The sequence below is a fragment of the Corylus avellana genome, chromosome 4, assembly GCF_965113065.1.
Source record: "Corylus avellana chromosome 4, dhCorAvel1.hap1.2, whole genome shotgun sequence".
In the NCBI taxonomy this organism is placed as follows: Eukaryota; Viridiplantae; Streptophyta; class Magnoliopsida; order Fagales; family Betulaceae; genus Corylus; species Corylus avellana.
Genome location: NC_142493.1, coordinates 19,344,795 through 19,367,337, shown reverse-complemented (window position 1 = coordinate 19,367,337; position 22,543 = coordinate 19,344,795). Strand labels below are relative to the sequence as shown.

The following is a 22,543-nucleotide window of genomic DNA, read 5'->3' as shown; positions in this document are numbered from 1 at the left end:
CTAACTAAGCTACTTAAGCTTAGTTAATTATTTGGGTCACTACATGATAACATGGAATTGTTTCTTTTTTTATATGTATTTCGAATTGCACCAATGAGGCTTAGCTTCCCAAGTTTATCGGGTTTAATTTTCACATAAATGTTGCCATTGCCCGCCACCCTTTTAAAAAGATGTTGAATTGCTTGTTGACGTACTACAAATTGAGTTAGAGAAAGGAAAGGAAGGAATTACTACAAGAGTGACTATTGCTTGCTTTGCATAAAAAACCCTATTCATACCCTTTCGCAACCAATAACTAAGCAAGGGATAGGGGTAAGAGGAAAGCTATTTCTTGGTATGCCTTTACCCTTTGGTTGGCAGCATTGAAAATGTTCATTTACCTAATTTGTACTAGATATGGGAGTCAATGGGGGTGTTTGTTAAACAACAACACCCCACAACACTATTCATCTTTAAAAAAAAAAATTAAAAAAGAAAATAATGATTGATATGGGAAAATAAAAAAGTGGTATTGAAAAGTGAAAAAATTTTGTTTTGTAGTTATTTTTTTATTTGAATAGTAATAAAACGTAAATAATGTGGTATAAAATTGATATAAAAGTAAAAATGTTTTTTTGAAAAAAATGAAGTGAATAGTGTGGTGGAATGTGGGGAATGGGGTGGGGTTTAACAAACAAGGCCAATGAAATGTCTTTTATGTAATCTTCGTGCAATCGTTGACCTATTGCCAATTATGGCTTCTTCTAGGGTTGTATGATTTGACTTCTTTGCATAATGCAATAGGATGATCTGAACTAAACTTCGTTGATGAAACAATTTTTTCCATAATCCAAGAAGTGCTATTACACTTGGAATTTAGTGAACTAGGTGATGAGTGCCAAATATTACATATTTGGGCCATTTAATTTGCATTTGTTAATCCTTTAGCTATATTACAATATGATATCTTGTGCTAATTCTATGGTTTTAGTGTTTTGCAGGCTACTAAGGGAAAGTTGTGGACTTAATGCGAAAAGTGCAAAGTTTGGAAGAAAAATCACCAAGGGAAAAGTCACCAAGCCTAAACAGTCAAGTGCCCGTCCAGACGGTGGAAAGTCCCGTCCAGACGGCGGTGCACTCGAGCGCACATGGAAGACAATATGCGTTCGGACGGTGAACAATCCTGTCCGGATGGACAACTTTTCAGACTTCTGCCATTTTTTAGGTTAAAACCCTATAAATAGGAAAGACATAAGAAAAAATTAGAGAGGCTACTGAGTACGAAATTTCAGAGAAGAGAGAAGAAAGTTTAGGGTTTTCCTAACCTTTGGAGCTCTCAATTTTGGGGTTTTCAATTTGTAAGTATCTCAAATTCTCTATGGATGCAATTATTTTTGTTTTATTTTTCAATTCCATGAGAAGCTAAACCCTCAACTAAGGTTGAGGATGAAGCCTCACTTATGATTAGCAACAATATTTTCATGTGATGTAATATTTTCTAATTAAATGTGTTTGATTTTTCAATTGTTCTATTTCAGTTCAATTAGTGGGATGATTCTTGGATATCTTTTGTGATTTACAGCTACATTTAATGATTTGAGATAGTTTCATTTAATTGATTGCTTGGTTTTCTTTGTCTAAAAAATTGGATGCCCTTGTAATTTATTCTATGGACACATTTGATGATTTGGTTTAAATTGAATATATTTTGTGATTTGCGGATACACTTGATGATTTAATTTAAACTTTATATCTTTGTGATTTGTGCATGAATGGATGCATTGGATGGTTTTAATTAATTCTTTGAAGTAAAGTAGAACATACATAAGATTTTTATTGTGAGAATTTTGAAAATATTATTGATCATGAAAATATGTTGCTATGATTTTGTCAGTGCGGACTTCGAAACCTTAGTGCTTCATTAATTGATCACTTTCACTTAGTAAAGTAGAACATACATAAGATTTTTATTTTGAATTTTGAAAATATTATTAATCATGAAAATATGTTACTATGATTTTGTCAGTGCGGACTTCGAAACCTTAGTGCTTCGTTAATTGATCACTTTCACTTAATTTTGTTTATGCTTTTGATTTCCATTTTTCACAACAAAATTCAATCATCTTTTAGAACTAAGTTAGAATTTAATTTGTTTAGATATATTTAGTTTTAAAAAATACAATTTCCTATAAGTTCGACCTCGCAATTGTATCCCTATATTGCAAAACTAGTCCTCAAGGGCATATGGTGGCATCCAATCCTCTGACACAAGGTCCAAGTCCAAGAAACTTAGAAAAAGAAAAAGAAAAAGAAAAAAAAAAAAAAAAAAAAGACTACCAAGAAACTTAGGCTATGTTTGGCGACAGCCGGGGCCGGCACTGTAGCTGGAACGACACTATTCCAGCTACAGTGCAAACAGCAAAAATTGACTTTTCACTTAAATTTTTTTTTTTTTTTTTTAAAGCAAAATATTAAAAAAAAAAAAAAGGAAAAACAAAAAAGAAAAAATGAGGAGAAAGATGGGGGTGGTTCCAGCCACCCCATTTTGGCCAAGGGGGTGGCTCTGGCCGATTTGGGGGTGGTCGAACCACCCACATGGCCAAGGGGGTGGTTCGGCCACCCCCTTGGCCAAAAAAAAAAAAGGGATCGAGTGCATTTGGGGGTGGCCGGACCACCCCCAAGGGGCTGGGGTGGTTTCGGCCACCCCACACCGGCCGTATGGGGTGGCCGAAACCACCCCCAGCCCCAGACCACCCCTAAATGCACCCGATCCCCTTTTTTTTTTTTGGCCAAGGGGGTGGCCGGACCACCCCCTTGGCCACGTGGGTGGTCGAACCACCCCCATACCAGCCATGGGGGTGGCTCCAGCCACCCCCTTGGCCAAAAATGGGGTGGTTTGGCCACCCCATGTTGGCCAAGGAGCCACCCCGATGGTTCTCCGATTTTTTTTTTTTTTTAATAATATTTTTCATTTTCTTTTATATATATAGTTGGAATTATCGGTTGGGAATTTAATAGAAAAAGACTTGTTTTTGAAAGTTGGGATGATTTTTTTGACTTGCATAAAACAATAATCAGTTAGTACTGTAGCTGGAACAGTACCGACCCTGGTCGGGGGCAAACACAACCTTAATTCACACACGCATTATGGCAAGGCTTACCTCACAATGCCCCCCCACTCGAAAACAAAAATCTGTGATAAATCTTTCATAAATCTTAATTCCACGCCCCGCTGTTCTTACCGTCACATTTCTTCTGTTGGATTTTATCACAAACCCAAGCGACAGAAAAAAGGAAGAAGAAGAATTAATTACCATAATTAGGCCATAGAGATTGACTCCAACGAAGGGACGAACACTCCGAGTCTCCGAACATCTAGTTACTGTAGTCGAACAACGCAAACCCAAATCAAAACCCCAAGAAAACTGACTCTTCTGGAACCCCAAGATTGTGTGACTTTTCAATCCCTTCTCCCAGTTTTAGGCCAAAATGTTGGCCTCAGCAACTCCCACACCCTTCACCTTGAAGCCCCCTGATGCCCAACGCAAAATCCCAAAAACCCATGTGGAAGCTATTCCATTTGCAACCAGAAAAGCAAAAAGAAGCCACTTAACAGTCATTTCCTATGCAACCCAACCTCATAATCATCAATATCATGGCCTCAACTCCACTTCTCGCTCTAACCGTGCAGTCGTCACCCGAGTCAGCAGTGATGGTGATGGTGCTGTTGATGCTACTCCACAGCACTCTACACCTCCTGTATGCTCTGAACTGCCTTTTCTCTATTCTGGGTCTTGCTTGTATTTCGTTTAGGTATATGGGTTTGTTTGCCGTGGCGAGTTTTGTTGGGCAAGTGTTTATGTTTCAGTTATGTATTGCTGTTGATTAATTTATTGCTGTTACAGCTTGCTTGTATTGAGGAATTTGGATTTCTTTGTGTAATACTTTTCTTTTGGAATCGTGTTATGGGTTACCATGGATTTTGGATATGGAGTAGAAGAATGGGTATTGGCATTCTTTTCTTTTCTTTTTTTTTTTTTTTTTTTTTTTTTGGGTTTTTTTCCCATCTGGATTGCAATTCTAATGCGTTGCAAAAATGTGTTAATATAGGTATATATATAGTAAAGTTGGTTGGGAAATCGGGTTGCATATCGCTTGTTTGCTTATGAAATTTGAACTCTCCATTTTGTTTTTCATTGAGTAGGAAAAACAAAAATCATTTTGGTAGATTTAGATTGGAGCTAGATTGACATATATGCCCCATCACAAAATGATCATTAGAAGATTGAACACAAAAGAGAAACTTGTTGAGAAGTTTAGTCCTGGCGCTTGAAATGACTTTTAAGTTAAAGGATTACACGAAATAACTACCACTATAAGCACAATGTACTCATGCTATTGTGAATCAGGATGGAATTGTACAATTCATCATTGAAGTCCTTACATCAGCATTCCATTTGTGTATAAGTGACTAAAGTTTAGAATATATTACTAAAGTTTATGCTATTCACAATTAAGTTGATACTAGCTTTGCAAGTTCGCAAAGACTGAGTGTTATTACTACTGTTATGGGCTGTCAAATTAATGCTCGCTACATATCCACATTCTTAAGCAACTTGTTTTAACAGATTAAAAGTTTCACTTTACTAAAATGTTTTTTTTCTTCCTGAAAATCGCATTATGTTGTTGGAGCATTTTTCTTCTAAAAATTGTGTGGGTCATGAAATACAAATTTATCTTGTTACTTAATATAACAGTGTCGTCTGTTGCTTTTAAATGCTTCCTTGAGAGTGGCAAATGTACGCTTACTTAAGCTACATGATGGGACATCTTCTTACTTTCAGGATATTGAAGCAATTAAAAGCACTTCTCCTAGCTTTGGTGATAGTTATGTGGCCTTGTTTGTTAGAATGCTTGGGCTGGACTATGATGACCTTGATAGGGAGCAGGCAATAGTGGCTCTCTGGAAATACTCCCTTGGAGGAAAGAAGTATATTGATGCTATCATGCAGTTTCCTGGCTGCATAAATCTCACTTTAAACCTTCTTAGATCAGAGTCTACTTCCACTTGTGAAGCAGCTGCAGGCCTTCTACGATCAATTTCTTCAGTTAATTTATACAGGGAATTAGTAGCAGAAAGTGGAGCAGTTGAAGAGATAACTGGCTTGCTGAGCCGGCCTTCCTTAATTCCTGAGGTATATACAGACTTTACCATCGGAATTTCTGTCATCTTGTCAACATATTTCTAGGTTGAGAGAATGGAGGTATATCCTGAACTCAATTTTGCAGGTAAAGGAGCAAAGTATTTGTACTTTGTGGAACTTGTCTGTAGATGAGAAGCTTAGAGTGAAAATTGCGGACATTGATATCCTTCCATTACTAATTAAGTCCCTTGATGACGAGGACATAAAAGTGAAGGAAGCAGCAGGAGGGGTTTTGGCAAATTTAGCATTGAGCCACTTTAACCACAACATGATGGTTGAAGCAGGTGTTATACCAAAATTGGTGAGGCTTCCTTTACATTTCCTCTATTATTGGAAAGAATTCAGGTGATTATTATATCTAATGGATGAAAGATTTGCCTATTTTACATGGTCTTGCTATATGGAGTATAGTAATTCATGCGGATGATTTTTGGTTTCGAATTCACATCTTAAGTTTAAGCACAATTTAATTGCAAATTGCCTCTATTTGGATATCTGATCATGTTATTCTTTGGCATTCTAATAGACTGGATTTTAAATGCAGGCAAATATCTTAAAAACTGATGTGGAAGGATCTAAAATCATTAGAAAGGAAGCAAGAAATGCATTATTGGAGCTAGCCAAGGATGAATATTACAGAATTCTTATCATAGAGGAAGGTCTGGTTCCTGTTCCCTTGATTGGTGCAGCTGCATACAAGTCCTTCAGACCAGGTTTGCATTCCTGGCCTAGTTTACCAGATGGTACAAAGATTGAACAAAGCTCTAAAGTTCCTTCTAGATTTGGTGCCTCTGAATTACTCCTTGGATTAAATATTGATGACAAGAATGTAAACATGGAGGAGGCCAAGATGAAAGCAATAGTTGGGCGGACACAACAGCAATTTCTTGCTCGTATTGGAGCTATAGAAATGGAGAATGAAAATAAATCTCAATCTGAATGCTCCACTGATCACCGACTTACACTTTTACCGTGGATGGATGGCGTGGCTCGATTAGTTTTGATTCTTGAACTTGAAGATGAGTTGGCCATATCAAGAGGTGCAGAGTCAATTGCTGATGCATCTATAAATGAACATATGCGAGTTGCATTCAAAGATGCTGGAGCAATCAAGCATTTAGTTCGGCTTTTAGGCTATACTAATGATTCTGTCAGATTGGCTGTCACTCAAGCTTTGGAGAGGTTGTCTATCAGGTAATTTATCATTCTTTGGTTTTCAAATTTCTTGATGTATTTACAGCGATAGTGGCCCAAGCTATTCTTTCTGGCTTTGGTTGAGAAAAATCCTAAATCTTTCTGGCTTTGGCTTCGCCTCTTTGCTTCCACTCTTACCTGGCTAAATATTTTACCCAGATCAGCGGTTTAAACAGAGGAGGCAAAGTCCTGGGAGAAGCAGACCTCAGTGGACATTTGCTTCCCCATTTTGCTTATTTTACCCTGTCAATAAATTTATTTCTTCCCTTCTCCATATTTTCTTTGCTTCATACACTCTCATCTTTTGCTATCTTTTCTTTATTTTCATACCATTTTGGGCGATGAGACTCATGTTTCTCACTATTTGTTGCAGGTTTGCATGTTAGAAACCTTGTTCTTTGTTAGGCACTGATACTTATCTTAGTGTATATGTCACATAGCCCCAAAGTCAAATTGCATTCTTTTTCCCTTTAAACTTTCTCTTAAAGTATGAATAGTTTCTTAATTTTAATAATTAGATGGGGGCTTTATTTCCTATTTTTCTACCTTATCTCAATTTGTGGAATTTTGTTCTTCTTTTCATCTTTAGTGGGGCCTTTCTTTGTATACATCTTGTGTACTAGGGTTATGCCCCTCTGCGCCTTTCAATGAAATGATTTATTTATAAAAAAAATTTAATAATTAGCTTAAATATGGCTTACATCTCATAAGTTCATGTTCTTATCTTTCTTGATGCAGCAATGGTGTCTGCCAGACAATTGAAGCTGAAGGTGTTATTGATCCCTTGGTCAGTATTGTAAAGCAGTCGCAGACCTCTGAAAGCCTGATGGAAAAGGTTTTGTTTTTTTTTCCTATTTTCTGGTTGTTTTATTTGTCATCATCCACAGTCCATCTTTCTGGGAAATAATCTTGAAGATGCTAAGAATCCTTGCTGCACTTGCAGAGCTTAAACATTCTTGCTCGGATATTAGACCCTAGTAAAGAGATGAAATCAAAGGTTAGTGTCTAGTTTCTTGCAGCATGTGTGGAAGTGTGTAATTGTCTTTTGACTTACCAAGTTTGTTGATGCCTTCCAGTTTTATAATGGACCAGTTAATGGGTCAAAAAGAGGATCAGAGTCAGCAAGAAGCCCTGAAGATTCCACAGTATTAACTGGAAATATGGTCAAAAAATCCATATTGAAAGCAAATACCAGGTCTCTTCCCCCGCCCTCTCCGCCCTTTTGATTTTTCTTCCACTTGGTGTTTGTTCTGTTTCAGAACTGCCTTTTCATCATTGTCTTTGGCTTATGTCACCTTTTACTATATCTTGTTGAGTGATTATTATCTATTGCTAAAATAAATTTGTCTATTTTTCATGAAAAGAATAAAGTAAGCAGATTGCATATGTTTGCCTCACATTTTCATTGCTTTGCTCATACGTTTCTTGGTTTGATGGTGACCACTTGTAGTTCTACAGGGAGGAGAAGGCAAAATGAAGTTTGCGTGTATAGTTTACAAGAAGGATTTCTTCTCAAAACTTCCATCTCCATTACTTGGTGCTTAGAAGAAGAATAAACATGATCTAAAAATTTAGATGGGGAACATTTTCATTGCATGTATGACATATTTTAAAAACTGCAGCTAGGCGCCTAGGTTTTGCGAAACTGCAGCTAGACGCATAGGTTTTGGATTGATCTAGTGAAGTCATTTGGTTGCGAAAATATTGCAGGAAAAGAAAATGAAACTTGGATTAATTGTACAATCTTTCCAACACCAAACTATGAAACATTCAAGTTTGATATTTTTGTTTTCCATCTTCTTGCAAACAATACAGCATGCTCGTTTTATGTAAAAGATGATAGTCTTCTGATTAGGGCGGTAAATGAACAAAGTTGTTTGTAAACAGTTCGAGCTTGACTCATGTAAACTCAACATGAGTTTGGTTTATTTAATAAATAAGTCAAGCTTGAACAAAAATTTAGGCTCACTTATTAAATGAGCCGAACTCGTATAAGCTTGGCTTGACTCGTATAAGCTCGTATAAACTCCTATATTCATTTTTATTATTTTTTATAGTATTAATTTAATTTTCTAAAGAGAACATGTTAAGTACTTTAAAAGATAAAAGAGAATTATCTTTGTAGTATGATTTAGATATAGCTTGAATTATTGTTATTGTGAGTCTTGATATAGATATGTGTGTTTTCGTGTACATAAGTGTGTTTGGGTGTATGTATAGATATGTTTGTGTGTGTGCGTAATTTACTCAAATGATAAATTCGAGATTGGATTGTTTAAGATTCAAGTTAATTTATATAATTTACTCAAATGATAAATTCTTAAGAATAATTAATTAACTAATGATTAGTATGGATTTATAAAAAAATAAATAATCATGATATTACTTTATGAAAAGAATGATTAAATTAACTGAGCAACTCGTGAACAAGCTCGAGTTCATTCAAAAAATAAATGAACCGAGCTTGAACAGATTAGGATTGGTGATAAACTTGAGCTCGGCTTGTGTTCGAAATAAAATTAAATGAACCAAGCTTGAACATTTAATATTTGGTTCGATTCGACTTGATTACAACCCTACTTCTGATATACAACCTCATGATGTTGATGTAATACATAATCTTTTTATAGCATAAGTTGTGTCATGGTCCTCTAGTCCTTACAGAAGCTTGACTTTTATAACTACAAGCTGTTATTTTCTCTCAAATTTGGTTGTATCTTCCTTTTTCTTTTTCTTTTTAATTTTTGTTCTGTCAACAATTTTGGCCACGTTGGAGGTATCATCTCTGTGTCATATTCTTCTGCTTAACCCTAATGTAGCGCCATTTATTATCCAGCCAACACATCAACCTGTTTATTGTAACAGTTATAATATAGATTTAATGTCACTATTAGCAGACACTTCAAAGGTATGTTTAAATTAAACACTCAACCAGCATATTGGGCAAACCTGGACTTACCCTGGCAATAACAAGGCTGGGCCATGGCAACTCCAAATGAATTCTGCCATGAGTCTTCTGCTGGGAACATATCTATTTTGAGTGGCTGGCTGGTCCAGATAAGAAACTTCCTGATCTAGGGAGGATCTGAGGTATTGTTCCTTTTTTTCCCCTCTAAAAGAGCTTATACCAAAGTTGGGGGATTGCTAGGCATTGTTGTTGTGGTTTTGATCCCTTGATTTCATTGATTTTATTGTAACCAGAGATACTGGATGGGTGCCAACTTTCAAGAGAACACTATTCTCTCTCTTCCTTTCTTTACTTATTTTTCATTTTCCTTTCCTTTGTCGGTATTTCTGTGTGTATGCCTGAACTAAAGCTAGTTTAAAGGTTTATTTCTAACACAGAAGTTTCATTGACATGGTATTCTTATCCTGGAAACCAATTACAGGGAAGATGTGGTGGATACTGCTTTCATTGCTCGCCTTGTGGAGGTTCTAAAGACCTCATCCCCAAGTTTACAAAGAAAAGCGGCTTCGATTCTTGAGTTTGTGGCAATTATTGACCCAAGCATGAACTCGATCATTTCAGTAGATATTGAATCAGGTTTGGATGCTGTTTTCCAACAAAAAGTTCTGAAAGGTATGGGAAACAATTTCCTTCATTACTAAGACTTGAATTGCTTTAAAGAAAATTTGATTGTATTTCATCTCATCCAACTTGAGTAACTCATTTAGATTAAAAAAGAAAAAGAAAAAAGAAATGACCCTTTTACTTTCACAATGTCCTTAATCATCTTTATAGTTGTGATTCTAATTAGCATCGTCATCATCATTGTAATTTTTGAAAACCTGGTGCATGCATTTAGTTGCCAACGGAAGTTTAATATGAAGAAAAAGAAGAGATGAAATGAATTCACTATGTTCGCTGCTCGTGTTGATTGGATTGTCCAATCATCATCTGAATAAGGTGGACCACAATTCTGATTTAGGTCCTACCATTGCCTGATCTTTTGTTTGTCATGAAACCTGAGTTAGGAGAAAGTTCCAACTCTATTTTTGGTTTCTCTTGGTTTCTGTAATTCAAGATTTACGGTAACCAACTCATACATGTTTGTTCTTTATCATAACATTCCCTTGGAAATCTTCTGGAAATCATAATTTTCGCTCATACATTTTTCTTGAGACGCATGATAATTTATGCAGTAATCATTGATTGAGGCCTTAAGTGTGTTTGTGTATATCTTACATTTGGCAGACATAGATTCTGATGCAGAAGACCAGCCGCCAGAAAAATATGTTCTTGATCTTGAAGAAGCCAGTCTTGCAATTTCTGCAGCATCCCGATTATTAACAAAGCTGCTCGACTCTCAGCATTTTTGCCAAAATATAAATTCCACCCATTTCACTAATTTGCTCCGAGAAATCCTAAAATCAAACATCCCCCTTCACAAAAAAGATTGGGTTGCTGCTGCCCTAGTTAAAGTCAGCTCTATTTCTGGTCGCAGTTTTGATTTTGAGAATCCAATCAACATGGAGGTAACTCTTTATGAGACCATCCCAAGACTTATAGAGCAGATGAAAACCTCTGTCTCTCAGGAAGTACAGGAAGCTGCAGTAATGGAGCTGAACAGAATAATTTCTGAAGGGGTGGTGGATTCAACTCAAGCTATTGCTGCTAAGGGTGGAATATTTCCATTGGTAAAACTGATTGAAGAAGGAAGTGAGAGGGGTGTTGAAGCAGGTTTGGCAATTCTGTATAATCTAAGCATGAACAGTGAGAATCATTCTGCAATTATAGCTGCTAGAGCTGTGCCGGCATTGAGGAGAATTGTACTTTCTCAGAGGCCACAATGGCCACGAGCAATTCATTTGTTGAGGACTTTACCTACTTGATGTTACCCTGCGCAAATGCTACAATTAGACCAAGAAGTTGGTAAAAAGATACGTATTTTTGTAGGAGCAATTGTACTGATATCCTTTTTGCTCAACTCAGTAAACCAACTGGATAGTTTACATGGAGATCATAGTGATATTGTTTAGTTCAATACATGCTAAACTGTCTTGTAGAGTTTGCCTTTCTCATACCTTAGACATTGTTATTCTCAAAATTTCAATATAGATTTGCTAGGTAACATGCTGAGGTCTCATTTGTTGACGGAATTAACTAGACAAATTGCTCAACCAACTAAAAATGGCCATGCACTACCACTCAGAGAATTAAGAAAGAGCTCTCAATTTGTCAATTCTTACTATGTTTAGACTTGATTTGTTTTTCGTTTCAAGTCAAATTAGGCTGCAGGCTCCGCTCATTATCTTTAAAAGATGCCCAAAAAAAAAAAAAAAAAATCTTGTTCCTAGGAAAGTACATATTTTTACGGAGTAACACCTCATCCACATTATATAGCCTCTTACGTGGTAAAGGTTAGGACCTTAACCTCCTCCACTCAACCTTAAACTTGATGAAGGATGTCTATTCTTTACGTCCATATATCATACTATTGTACACTAGTTGACATGTAAGCCACTTAAAACAAGTTATGTTAGTTAGTTAACATAACATAAGTGTGAGAAAGAAAAAGGTTAGACGCATCTATAGCTCTCATTCTTAAACGTAAGATGTGATTCGAGACAACGAGTAATACTAGAATGAAGACTTTTGTTTATCTTTTGTCCTACTAAAGGTTGCAAAGGCACTCAATGTAAATGATCAAAATTGGAACAAATATGGGCAAGTGCTTGCAGATGTCAAAGTGGTGTTAAACAGGTTACGACACTGGCAAATTCGGCATACTCAAAGAGAAGCAAATTGGGCGGCTCATGGACTCGCCAAAGCAACAGGTCATGGATAAGGCGTGGATCGAAGAAATACCGGAAGATATCTGTGACGTTATAATTTTAGAACAAAGTGCTCTTGTTTCTTTGAGTTATATGCTCTTGATATGTTTAGAGTTTTCACGCTCTATATTATTTTTTTGAAGATGAATAAAGTTAAATTTTTCAAAAAAAAAAAAAAAAAAAAAGTGATTGGACTTTTAAAATTACTATTAAATCAAAATTTGAGTCATTGGAAATTAAAAGATAATTTTAAAATCCATTTTACTTGAGGAGAGGACAAGAGTTTTGTTTCTAACATTGCTCTATTTTCAGATAGATTTCTCTTTTAAAAAAATTTCTAAGCAAGATATTTTCATTTCAATTAGCTGCTTTTTTTTTGGCTTGGCAGTTTATGTTGGAGAATGAGAAGCAATATCCAATCCATTGTCCAACGCCTCAAGTGAAAGTAGCGGACACAGAAACCATGTATTGCTTATCCTGCGTTTCCATAACCAAACCTCTAGCTCTTGCCTCTCTCCCCACTAATGACTCTCCTCCTCCTCCGACGATCCAAACAAATCCCATTAAACCTCTCATGCACACAACAAAACCCATAACGTCTCTACCAAAAAAGCAGCAGCAGCAGCAGCAGAACAAACGACAACGGCCCTCCATCGCCGAAATAGAAAGAGCTATCGGTGCCGGAAGGTACCGCGACATTGATGCCAGGCATGCCCCAGTCCCACTTCTTCCTTCTCCACAAATCCAGCAAAATTGTTGTTTGTTTTTGAAGTTTTGTTGTTGATTATATGTAGGTAAATAGGTAATATAATGTTTATGTGGTTCTGAAAATTTGACGTTTCTTTTTTGCAATAATCAGTGAATTGAAGGAAGAAGAAGTGGCCAACTTCGACTTCATGTCGATGAGTTTTACTGGAAAGTTTGAAGGGCCGGTCGAGAAGAAGCTCCGTGAGACGGGAGAGTGGCTAGTCACTTCCACCGAGAGCAGGTTTCGAGCCTCTGGTAATCATTATTCAACTTCATTATTATTATTTGAAGTTTTTATTATCTTTTACTCAATAAATAAGAGTACCCACTTAAATTTTAGTTAGTAAAACTTTGTGGCTCAGTTCAGCAGGATAATCTTTTGATGTCTAATGCTTGTTTGATTTATAGATTTAGCTTTACTGTGCTAGTGAATATTGTTATAAAAGAAAATAGGAATAATTGAACTGTTCTTTTGAGTTTTTGTGAGCTCAGTTCTAATGGGTTTTGCCATTTGTTGGCAATGAAAAGGTATTTTAATAGATGGGTTCGGATTTAGCTTTGTTTTGGTGGTCATAGATTTAAATTGTTTAGGCTATTTGAGTCAATAAATTAGTTTGCAGCTCAAGGAAGGTTCAGAGTTTAAAGGAACATTATTATCTATAACACTCTGCAAAAATCCATATTCAAAAGCACACCTAATTCATATTGTTGCGCTGCGATTGGAATGAGCAGTTGAATTATTGATGCCTGATTCTTCCTCAACAATTGGTATGACCTTTATCAGATTCTGTAGTTAAACTTGATATTCTAGTGAGGATTGTGGTTTAGGTTATCGAGTAAAAGTTCATATTTTGTTACCTCTTGGCCATTCTATTGCTCATATGGACATCCAGTTTATCCAAAAGGCTAACATTGAAAAGGAAATGAGAGATCTGGTCTCAACATAACAATAAGTAACTCGCTTGTGAGTCTTTTTACATTTCTAAGAGTGTCTCGCATCGAGAATTGCGCTAGAAGGCCACAAAACGCAACTCTAAACCAGACGCATCCAGACATTTTTCCTAGGAAGCGAACCATAGCTCTAATACTACTTGTTGGTGAGATAAACGATTAGGGAGTTTTAAACAAATAGTACATTAATATACATATTTGAACACCAATCAGCGAAAAAACCTAAACTAATGGGCTTGGGTCCATTAAGTATATTTAACTACTCATTTTCTCTATACTTTCTTAATATGAGACTCAGTACTCATAAATGCGCTCACAACAGCAAGAGCACAAGCATTGTCAAGGTTTATGCATTTTTCTCCACAGAACAGTTTTCCTAAATGATTGTGCATGGCTATATTGTAAGCTGTTTGATAAATGTTGTATCTCCTGACTAGTTTGTTGCAGAATATAAAGAAATTTCAATTTAATAAAGGTCACAAAGTGACTGAGGTTTATTCTGCAGGGGTGGGTCCGAAGGGTCCTGCCTTAAAGAGGTTCCCCGACATAAAAATAAAATAAATAAATAAATAAAGGTCACAAAGTGAGGTGCAAGTGTCCAAACAGTATACAATAAAGGATCACCTTAGACAAAGATTAAAAAGCGCAACAAATTCAGAAGAATATCCCAAATATTTGGGAAAGCTTTTTCTTATTTTTATTTTGTTTGAATAGTAATAAGAATTGATTGATATGATATAAATGTGAAAAGAGTTTTGAATTTTTTATGAAAAAAAAAAAAAAAAGTTGTTTGGTGATGTGAAGAAAGGAGTTTGAATTTTTTGGGAGAAATGAAAAAGGAGAGGGGGGATTTTCCAAACTCAGCCTTCATCATTATAGGAATTAACATGTTTGAGCAACATAGGGGGTCTTGTGATTGACCTTATATTAACATTTCCCCATTATTTCAGGGAAAAAGATTTTCATGTTTGTATTTCAATGGATGCTACCAATTTGGACTTTGTCTCTCCTTATGGCCTCTGGGGTTATCAAGCTACCGTTCAGTACCCCAATTCTGGATGACCTGCTGATGTGAAGAACATGTCAGTTGGAGTTCAGACTCCAATTTTAACTTGAAATTCTTAGACAGCAAGATCACTGCTTCTGAATGGCTTCTCCAGTAAGTGGAAAGTGGCTCCATCAATTGCCTAACAATGTACACTTCTTGCTTTACAACTTCGAAATGTGGATTTTGAGATATTTGGAGTTACTTCCATCTTATGATATCAATATAAGTCATGCATTTCCATGTATAACGATTGTGTTAAGAACTCAGTTGCCGCTTCTTGGCAATACAAGTTCTGTAATTGGTAATTTTTGTATAGCAAACTCGGTTTGGCAAGCAAGAAGCTCACTATGTTGTGAAATTGCCATTAAGATCCTTAATCAGGCTATCGTTTATGAAGTTGATGCATTGATTTTAGGCATCATCATTTACTCGTAATTTCAATCCTTTTTAATAATTTCAATATCAATTCCTTGTAATTTCAGTCACACTTAACAATTCAATACCAAATAACTAGTAATTTCTAGTTCGGAAGGTTCTTTTAGACCAAATGGTATATTATATGTGAAAATACTGCTCTTGCATTCTTGCTGCTTCTTTACCCAGTGCACTGGCCATGGCCTCTTCAGGGCAGCCGTGGAATGCATATCAGTAACCAACAGACAAAGATGTTCTTCAACATTCACAAACAATACTATTAGTGCGCAAAAAAAAACAAAAAAACTTCAATAATTGAAATGGGTTTCAATCTCCAAAGAATACAACAAATTACTCAAAAATGATGAGCCACATCAGTTCCAATATCATTCATTATGTTGGAAGAAAATCAGCAAAGCAAGATCATGCAATCTTGTCTTGTTAGGAGCCTCTGGCAATTTAAAGTGGAACTGAGGTGACTGAGCAGTCTAGTCTTCTTCATCTCTTCATTACCTTTTGAAAGCAATCTAAACTGGAAGTGACTTAAATGGCCTCTAGGAGGCCATTATACTCTTTAACAAATGATAGCAAGCAATTTTGCACCAGACCATGACATTTTTTTTATGTTCCTTTTTTTAGCAAAATGGGTTGGGGGCAACTAAAAGCCAAAACTCCCTACATGGACGTAACTATAGTAACATATTAACCTTAGTAATTAAGAACACCATTCAAGATGAGCTTTGTTGGGTCCACAATGCAGGAGATCAGCAACCGGTCTCTCAAGACAAGCAAAAAGGGTTGGGGGGCAACCAAAAGCTAAAACTCCTTACATGGACGTAACTATAGTAGCAACTTAACCTTAAGGATACCATTCAAGAGGAGTTTTGACGGGTTCATAATGCAGGAGATCAATAACTGCTCTCTCAAGACAAGTCAATCCATAGCCTAGCCCCGAGCTTGGGCTTGAATCTCGTCCTCTTAACATCGTATCCATAAAGAACCTATAACCTCTCCTTCATGGCTTTACCAAACCACTTACAAATAATCCCCCTTGTCACTAAGCCTACCCCCTTGGATCAGTCGTCACCGGACTATGAGCTATCCCTGATGCATTAGAAATAGGGGAAACATCACTTATCCATTCTTAATGGAAAAAAATTAGTGTAGCGTCCCACATCGTCTGGGTATGGAGATGAAGATGTGCTTGTATGTATACTTACATCCTTAATGACAATGTATTTTAAAGCCATGATAGTCATGAACCCATCAAAACTTTGCAGTTAAGCGTGTTTCTGCGATAATAGTACCAGGATGAGTGACTTCTTGGAAAGTCTAATTCGGGGGAACCAAAAGTAGACAATATTGTATGTCATTGGGTATGGTGTTACAATTAGCTACAAATTTTTACTATTATTTTTTTTTAACAGACATTTTTCACGTTAGCCGTTTAAGTTAAACGAAAATTTTTAAACTTCAGGGGATAACTAAAAGTGGCTAAAAAAATTAAAATCCCACATTTCAAATTTTTAAAATTTAGGAAGAACGTTACAAATGGCATGATAATTTAAAAGAGTAAGTAAAGTTTCATAATAAACACGAGAAACTCTTTTGGCACAAGAGGGGGCACTCGATCAATAGCCATGTCTTTTGAACAAATATTGGAAGTGCCACAATTAATAAATTAAACTAAAACTTTAATATAAATTTTCACATTTAATTGTGCAAGGCACATCATATCTGTTGCGTGCCAATTTTGATTACAGGTCTGTCTGTTTCTGTTCGTATATATTTATAGCATTTCTTCATCAATTACTCTCCCCACAAATATTGTGTTGACCTTTTTTAATTCAATATCTATTTTTATTTAGTTGAAATTAAGAGAATTTGGTTTTAGAAACATTTTTTTAAAGTAGGACCAATATTTTAATTAATTAATATAAAAGAGAAGTTGAAATTTTCATGGTCAACTTTCTACGTCGAGTTTTTTTTTTTTTTTTTGTAACATACGTCGAGTTTGTTGTGTTCATCAGTTTTGGATGGGGAAATGAGAATCGAATGACATTTTCATGGTCAACGTTGTTTTTTTTCTGGGCTAATGGTCAAACTTTCTTCCTAAAAAATGGTCCCCAGAACATTAAAAAAAGGAAAAAGAGTGACAATTATTAGATGGAAGCGCCGCCTCCAGCCACAAATATTTTTCTGTCATATTCTTTGATATATATATATATACACACTGTGGTACTAGTTTTGAATTTGGGAAAATTACAGTTTATCCTCCAAAGTTGATAGCGTTTTTCAATTCGAATACTAAAGTTTCAATTTTTGCAATTCACCCTCCAAAGTTCCAAATTTTTGCAATTTGACCAATTGTTTTTGCACCTCCAAATTTGTTTATATATATATATATATATATATATATATATATATATAAAATAAAAATTAGGAGTAATATGGAAATTTTGAGATAATATTGGTCGAATTGAAAAAAAAAAAAAAAAAAAAAAAGGAACTTTGTAGGAGTGGATTGCAAAAATTGAAACTTTGGTGTTCAAATTGAAAAACGTTGTCAACTTTGGGAGGTAAATTGTAATTTTTCCTTTGAATTTTTTTTCTTTTTTTTTAAAAAAAAATTTTGTGAGGAAAGTTAATTTTAAAGTCTGTTGAACAGTATTCTTTGATTGAATGATTGGTATGAAAATAAATAAATAAAAAGGTTAATGAAAAAAAAAAATGGTTACAGCACCGGCTGTAATTTTTTAAGGATCCAGATTTAATTTTACTTATATCTCTTTTTTATGAAACACTTGAAACTAAATCTGAACTTTTGAAAAATTACAGCAAAGCCTAATCCGTCGGTATGGACAATTTATTGATAATGTGAAGATTGTGCTAAGTAGTCTCCAATCATGGTCTGTGAGGCACATCAAAAGGGAAGCCAATTTTGTAGCTCGCCATCTAATAGCAAATAGATCATCTCCAGTTTATTCTAGTTCTTTATATCACAAAGACATAATTGTCATTTGACATATTTTTTGACAATTTTGCCCTTGTGATATAAAGGACCGAATACTCTCTCGTTCATTTAAATTGAAAAAGATCCTAGTCCCATCTAACAAAGGCGGCCATTAATCAGTCATTAGAACAAGCTTGAATAGAAGATTATCTTGGTATTCATTAAAGATATTGTAATTACTAAGCAGTAAAAAAAGCCATTCCCAGTATGGTATGGTGTCAAGATTTTGGACCAAATTAATAATTAGATGGGGTCTTAAATATGAGTTCATCATTCGAGTCATCCCCCACTTTCTTCCTTGTTAAGCAAAAATGAAAAAAGAAGGGGATCTATAATCATTTAGGGTTCCATGTCAAATTTCTGTACTACTATTCGTCACCCTTTGTCCTGTGCCATCTATAATGGATATGGAAATCATTTCCTCCCATACACATGCCTTTCTTTTCTTTTATACACTTTGAATTACTTTCCAAGTAGTAATCATTTCCGGGGCAGTAGTGAGGTTCTTTTTATTTTAGTTCTTCTCATTTTTTTGAGTTTAATGTTCATGTGAGAAATCCTAAAACAACTGCTTTTTTTTTCTTTTTTTCTTTTTTTTTTTTGTAAATTGCACTTGCTTAGTCCTAAGGTTCTCAGTGAGATGATGTAATGAGCCAAGAAAAATGGCTAGTCACATATGTACCATCAGATCAAAAGGAATAGACTATTCATCATCTTTTCAATATGAGGTCGGAATGTTACAAACTCCACTGCTTAAACTTCTGATATCCTCGCCAGTGCCATGTCATGCAGTGTTCCAATACCATATGGCCTGACGTTTCTAGCTGGCTCTGATACTATTTCTAATAACCTCAAGAAAAGCGCTAACTACATATATGCTATCACCCCAAAATGACTAATTGAGAAGATAAAGAGTAGCTCATATAGAGTGGATGATTTATAGAAATAGTTATAAGTTATAAGTCCCACGTTACCTAGTTACTATATGAAATTTGACTTTATAAGAAATTCTAGGAAAACTTCAAATTAGCTAAGTTCTTTTGGGGTCATACTATAGATGTAGCTAGTGTTTTTTCCTAGGCCATTGTAAAAAATAAGTTCTTTTTTTCTTAGAAGATTCAATAATTAATTTACACTACCATATCATCAAGTTATATGAGAGTTGTATAATTAAATTAACATTATTCTTCAATGTATGGTTTAAAATGAAAAATATATATATTTTTGTTTCTATTCAAATAAAGGAGAAACGGGAAAATTGAATTACAAAAGAGTTGCCACTACTTAATTTCATAGAAGAAAGAAAAGGAGTAACAGCGGGAATGCTTCCTGTAACACCCCGTGTAAATCAATTAACTAGTAATTAACTCCATGATTTATCTCCCAGTCTACATCCCTCACAAGACAAGACTCAGGGATCAACATCTCTCATAAACAGGAGAATACAACGGAAGACTTTAAAACTACAAAAATAGAAAGCAATAACTAAATATCACAAGTACAATCATCAGAGTAAAGATAAAGCATCATATCATTAATAGGTCATCAAATGTATAGTCAAAGACCGATCATCAAAATATTACAACCCAACACTTTTTTTATATTTAAGATAATAAGATTAACGCTTAATCTTAAGTAGTGCAAACATGATCACTATCTCTATCATCTCTACCCAGATAGTTCCTCCATCGTCCTACATGGACTTTAGCCACACCGAGTCCATATCTTCAAAAAATGACTTGGATCAAGTCCTGAGCAATCACCAAGATCCGGTCCGAAGGTATCTCCCTATATGCTAGCTAAACCGCATAATTTTATACATAATGAAAGGAAAAATAAAAATGGGTAAGTCCAAAGGCTTAGTGAAAGGTAACACACACAATACCCATGCAATTTTATTGATGAACTCCGTTTGGTAAAGAATGCAACATTTTAGGTATGTCAATTATCCATAAATATGATATAGATATAGTCTACCCAAGATATTACACGTTCTCAGCAGGATTAGCGCTGTCCCGAGGGACTTATAATACAATGTTGGTGCCCCGACCATTGTACGCTACCATCCATAACACTAGCAACCCGATTTAGTCCAACCTCGGGTGGCCCATGCTACTAATAATGTACGTCCTATAGTGACCAACCATTAGGCAATAGTTGCTCTGGTCACAAATAACCATTGGATCCAAAGCCCATATAACACACATTTGACCATAAAGTTAACATGTATAGTAAGTCCATGGCCGTTATCCCGCACGTATCGGTGTATCATGTCTTACGATATAGTTAGTCTTAACTGTATTTTATATGCATGCTTTTACAAATCTCATTGTCGTAATCTTATTAAATAACACATTTTCACAAATGATAGAGTTCATGGTGCAGCAAAATGTATATCGTGAGAGTTGTAAATATATATGTTTTAGTACACAAAATAGTCGCGCAATGCAGGAAAATAAATGGCGATCATTATGTGAGTTAAAACTCACCTAGGTCCTACAAATCCTTCGAAAAGTCCTCCAAATGTTCTGGGTTCTCCAAATCTATGAAAAACCTAACATTAGACTTAAGTCCAAACTAGAATGAACCTAAGACGTGAAAACAAAAGCTACGAAACGACTGAACCAAGTGGTGTTCCCCTGGCCGCTTCTGGGTGAGCGTTCGGTCCCTTGGCCGATTGTTCGACCAGAAGATTCAGGTGGAACCTCATTTGGTCTACACGTCCTCCTAAACCTTCGGAACTGGTCTTGGGGCTATCAAAAGGATTTCTAGCACCTCTTATCCTAAAGCAATGTGTCCATGCATAAGAAAATGCATTCAACTAGAATAAAATACTAACCCGAGCTTAAATCAAGATTCAAGATATAACCTAGTTAAAAGTCCAAATCAACAACTAAGCTAATCTAGAAAAGCAATATAACGACTATAAAGAGAAACTTAAGAGTTGAAGATTACCTCCTTGAAGCAAGACCTCCAAGAACTTCTCCTTCTTCAAGAACAACCAAAACTCACAAAAACACTCACACAAGGTCTTTAGAAGGCACAAGGGTGAAAATGGGTAAGGGTTAGTACTTATAGGTGGGAAAAGCTATAGGTGCTGTAGAGGCTGTTCTGAAAAGAAGCGAACGTTCGGTACTATATGGGCGAACGTTCGCGTACTGTTTACTCAGTGATCTAAAGGCTATATTGTACGTTCGAGCATTATCTAGTGGTCAACCAAAAGTCAACAAATGTTCGGCCAGTCGCCAGGCGTACTTTCGTGTCATGTTGGCAGGCATACGTTCACATGGTCCCCCTGCGAACGTTCGGTCAAAAAGTCCAAAATTTCCAAAATGCCCTTCCAAGTATTCCTAGTGACCAAAAGTCTAAATTAACCCTCTAACTAAGCTACCTAAGCCTAGTTAATTATTTGAGCACTACACTTTCGAACATTAAATGAAAAGCGGCCCATCTAGTTACAAGGTGTGCACCTATATTCGCACATCTGAAAATCTTTACAGCTTCCCAATTTGGAATGGAAAACAATTGGAGTTGCATATCGAAAATAACAAGTGCCGAGTTCCGGTCCAAGAAGAGGTGGAGATCCTTTATAGCAAGGATGGTAAGCAGGAAGTCGTCCCCTTCACTGGAGGGAGCTTCATGGAAAAGAACATGAAAAATAAAATTAACACCTTAGTAACACAACTGTCTTTGGGCTGTAGACATAGAATTTAAACCTGCCCACATGAAAAAAGAAAACTTGGAATCGAATCTAGATTTATTTATTTATTTTTAATTGCTGATTTGGAAAGGTTCCAAAACACAATTAGGGTAACAGGCTGCAAAAGCGACCTTAATTCTAAACTATACCCTTTATTCCTTAAAACACCTGGCACATCAACTAAACACGTGAAATGTAGGGTCCTTGTACCATCTTATCAGTCAAACATTTAATTTCATAGGTGTGCAATACATATTTTTAAATGTTTCGTTTTTAATGTGACATTAAAAATTATTATATATAATATTTAATAATAAATTTTACTATCATGTCAGAAAATAAGCATTCAAATTTTTAGGGTTAACTTCACTTAGGTTCTTTGGACTTCTACGCGTTTTGAGAAGACATTAAAAAAAAAAAAAAAAAAAACTCTCGATTTCATCATTCAAATTCTTAATTTGATGCAATCTATCACATCCCTTAGGATTTGGCGTTAAATCCTAATAGATGATATGAAA

The 22,543-nt window shown here is 35.6% G+C and overlaps 2 protein-coding genes across 3 annotated transcripts; both read left to right on the top strand.

Annotated features, from left to right (window-relative positions):
• Positions 1-3,139: 3,139 nt before the first annotated feature.
• LOC132177759 (ARM repeat superfamily protein) lies at positions 3,140-11,388 on the top strand. Of its 2 annotated transcripts, none has more exons than XM_059590204.2 (9): positions 3,140-3,738; positions 4,824-5,174; positions 5,269-5,484; positions 5,728-6,377; positions 7,116-7,212; positions 7,321-7,374; positions 7,454-7,572; positions 9,767-9,957; positions 10,573-11,388. In XM_059590204.2, the coding sequence occupies exons 1-9, from the start codon at positions 3,469-3,471 to the stop codon at positions 11,208-11,210; spliced, it is 2,586 nt and encodes an 861-aa protein (XP_059446187.2). In that variant the 5' UTR covers positions 3,140-3,468; the 3' UTR covers positions 11,211-11,388. The 2 variants fall into 2 exon arrangements, with proteins under 2 accessions (XP_059446187.2, XP_059446188.2); XM_059590205.2 differs by having other exon boundaries at positions 3,646-3,792.
• Positions 11,389-12,549: 1,161 nt separating this feature from the next.
• On the top strand, positions 12,550-15,246 carry CRR3 (chlororespiratory reduction 3). Its single transcript, XM_059591420.2, has 3 exons — positions 12,550-12,860; positions 13,012-13,154; positions 14,801-15,246. The coding sequence occupies exons 1-3, from the start codon at positions 12,616-12,618 to the stop codon at positions 14,923-14,925; spliced, it is 513 nt and encodes a 170-aa protein (XP_059447403.2). The 5' UTR covers positions 12,550-12,615; the 3' UTR covers positions 14,926-15,246.
• Positions 15,247-22,543: the final 7,297 nt, after the last annotated feature.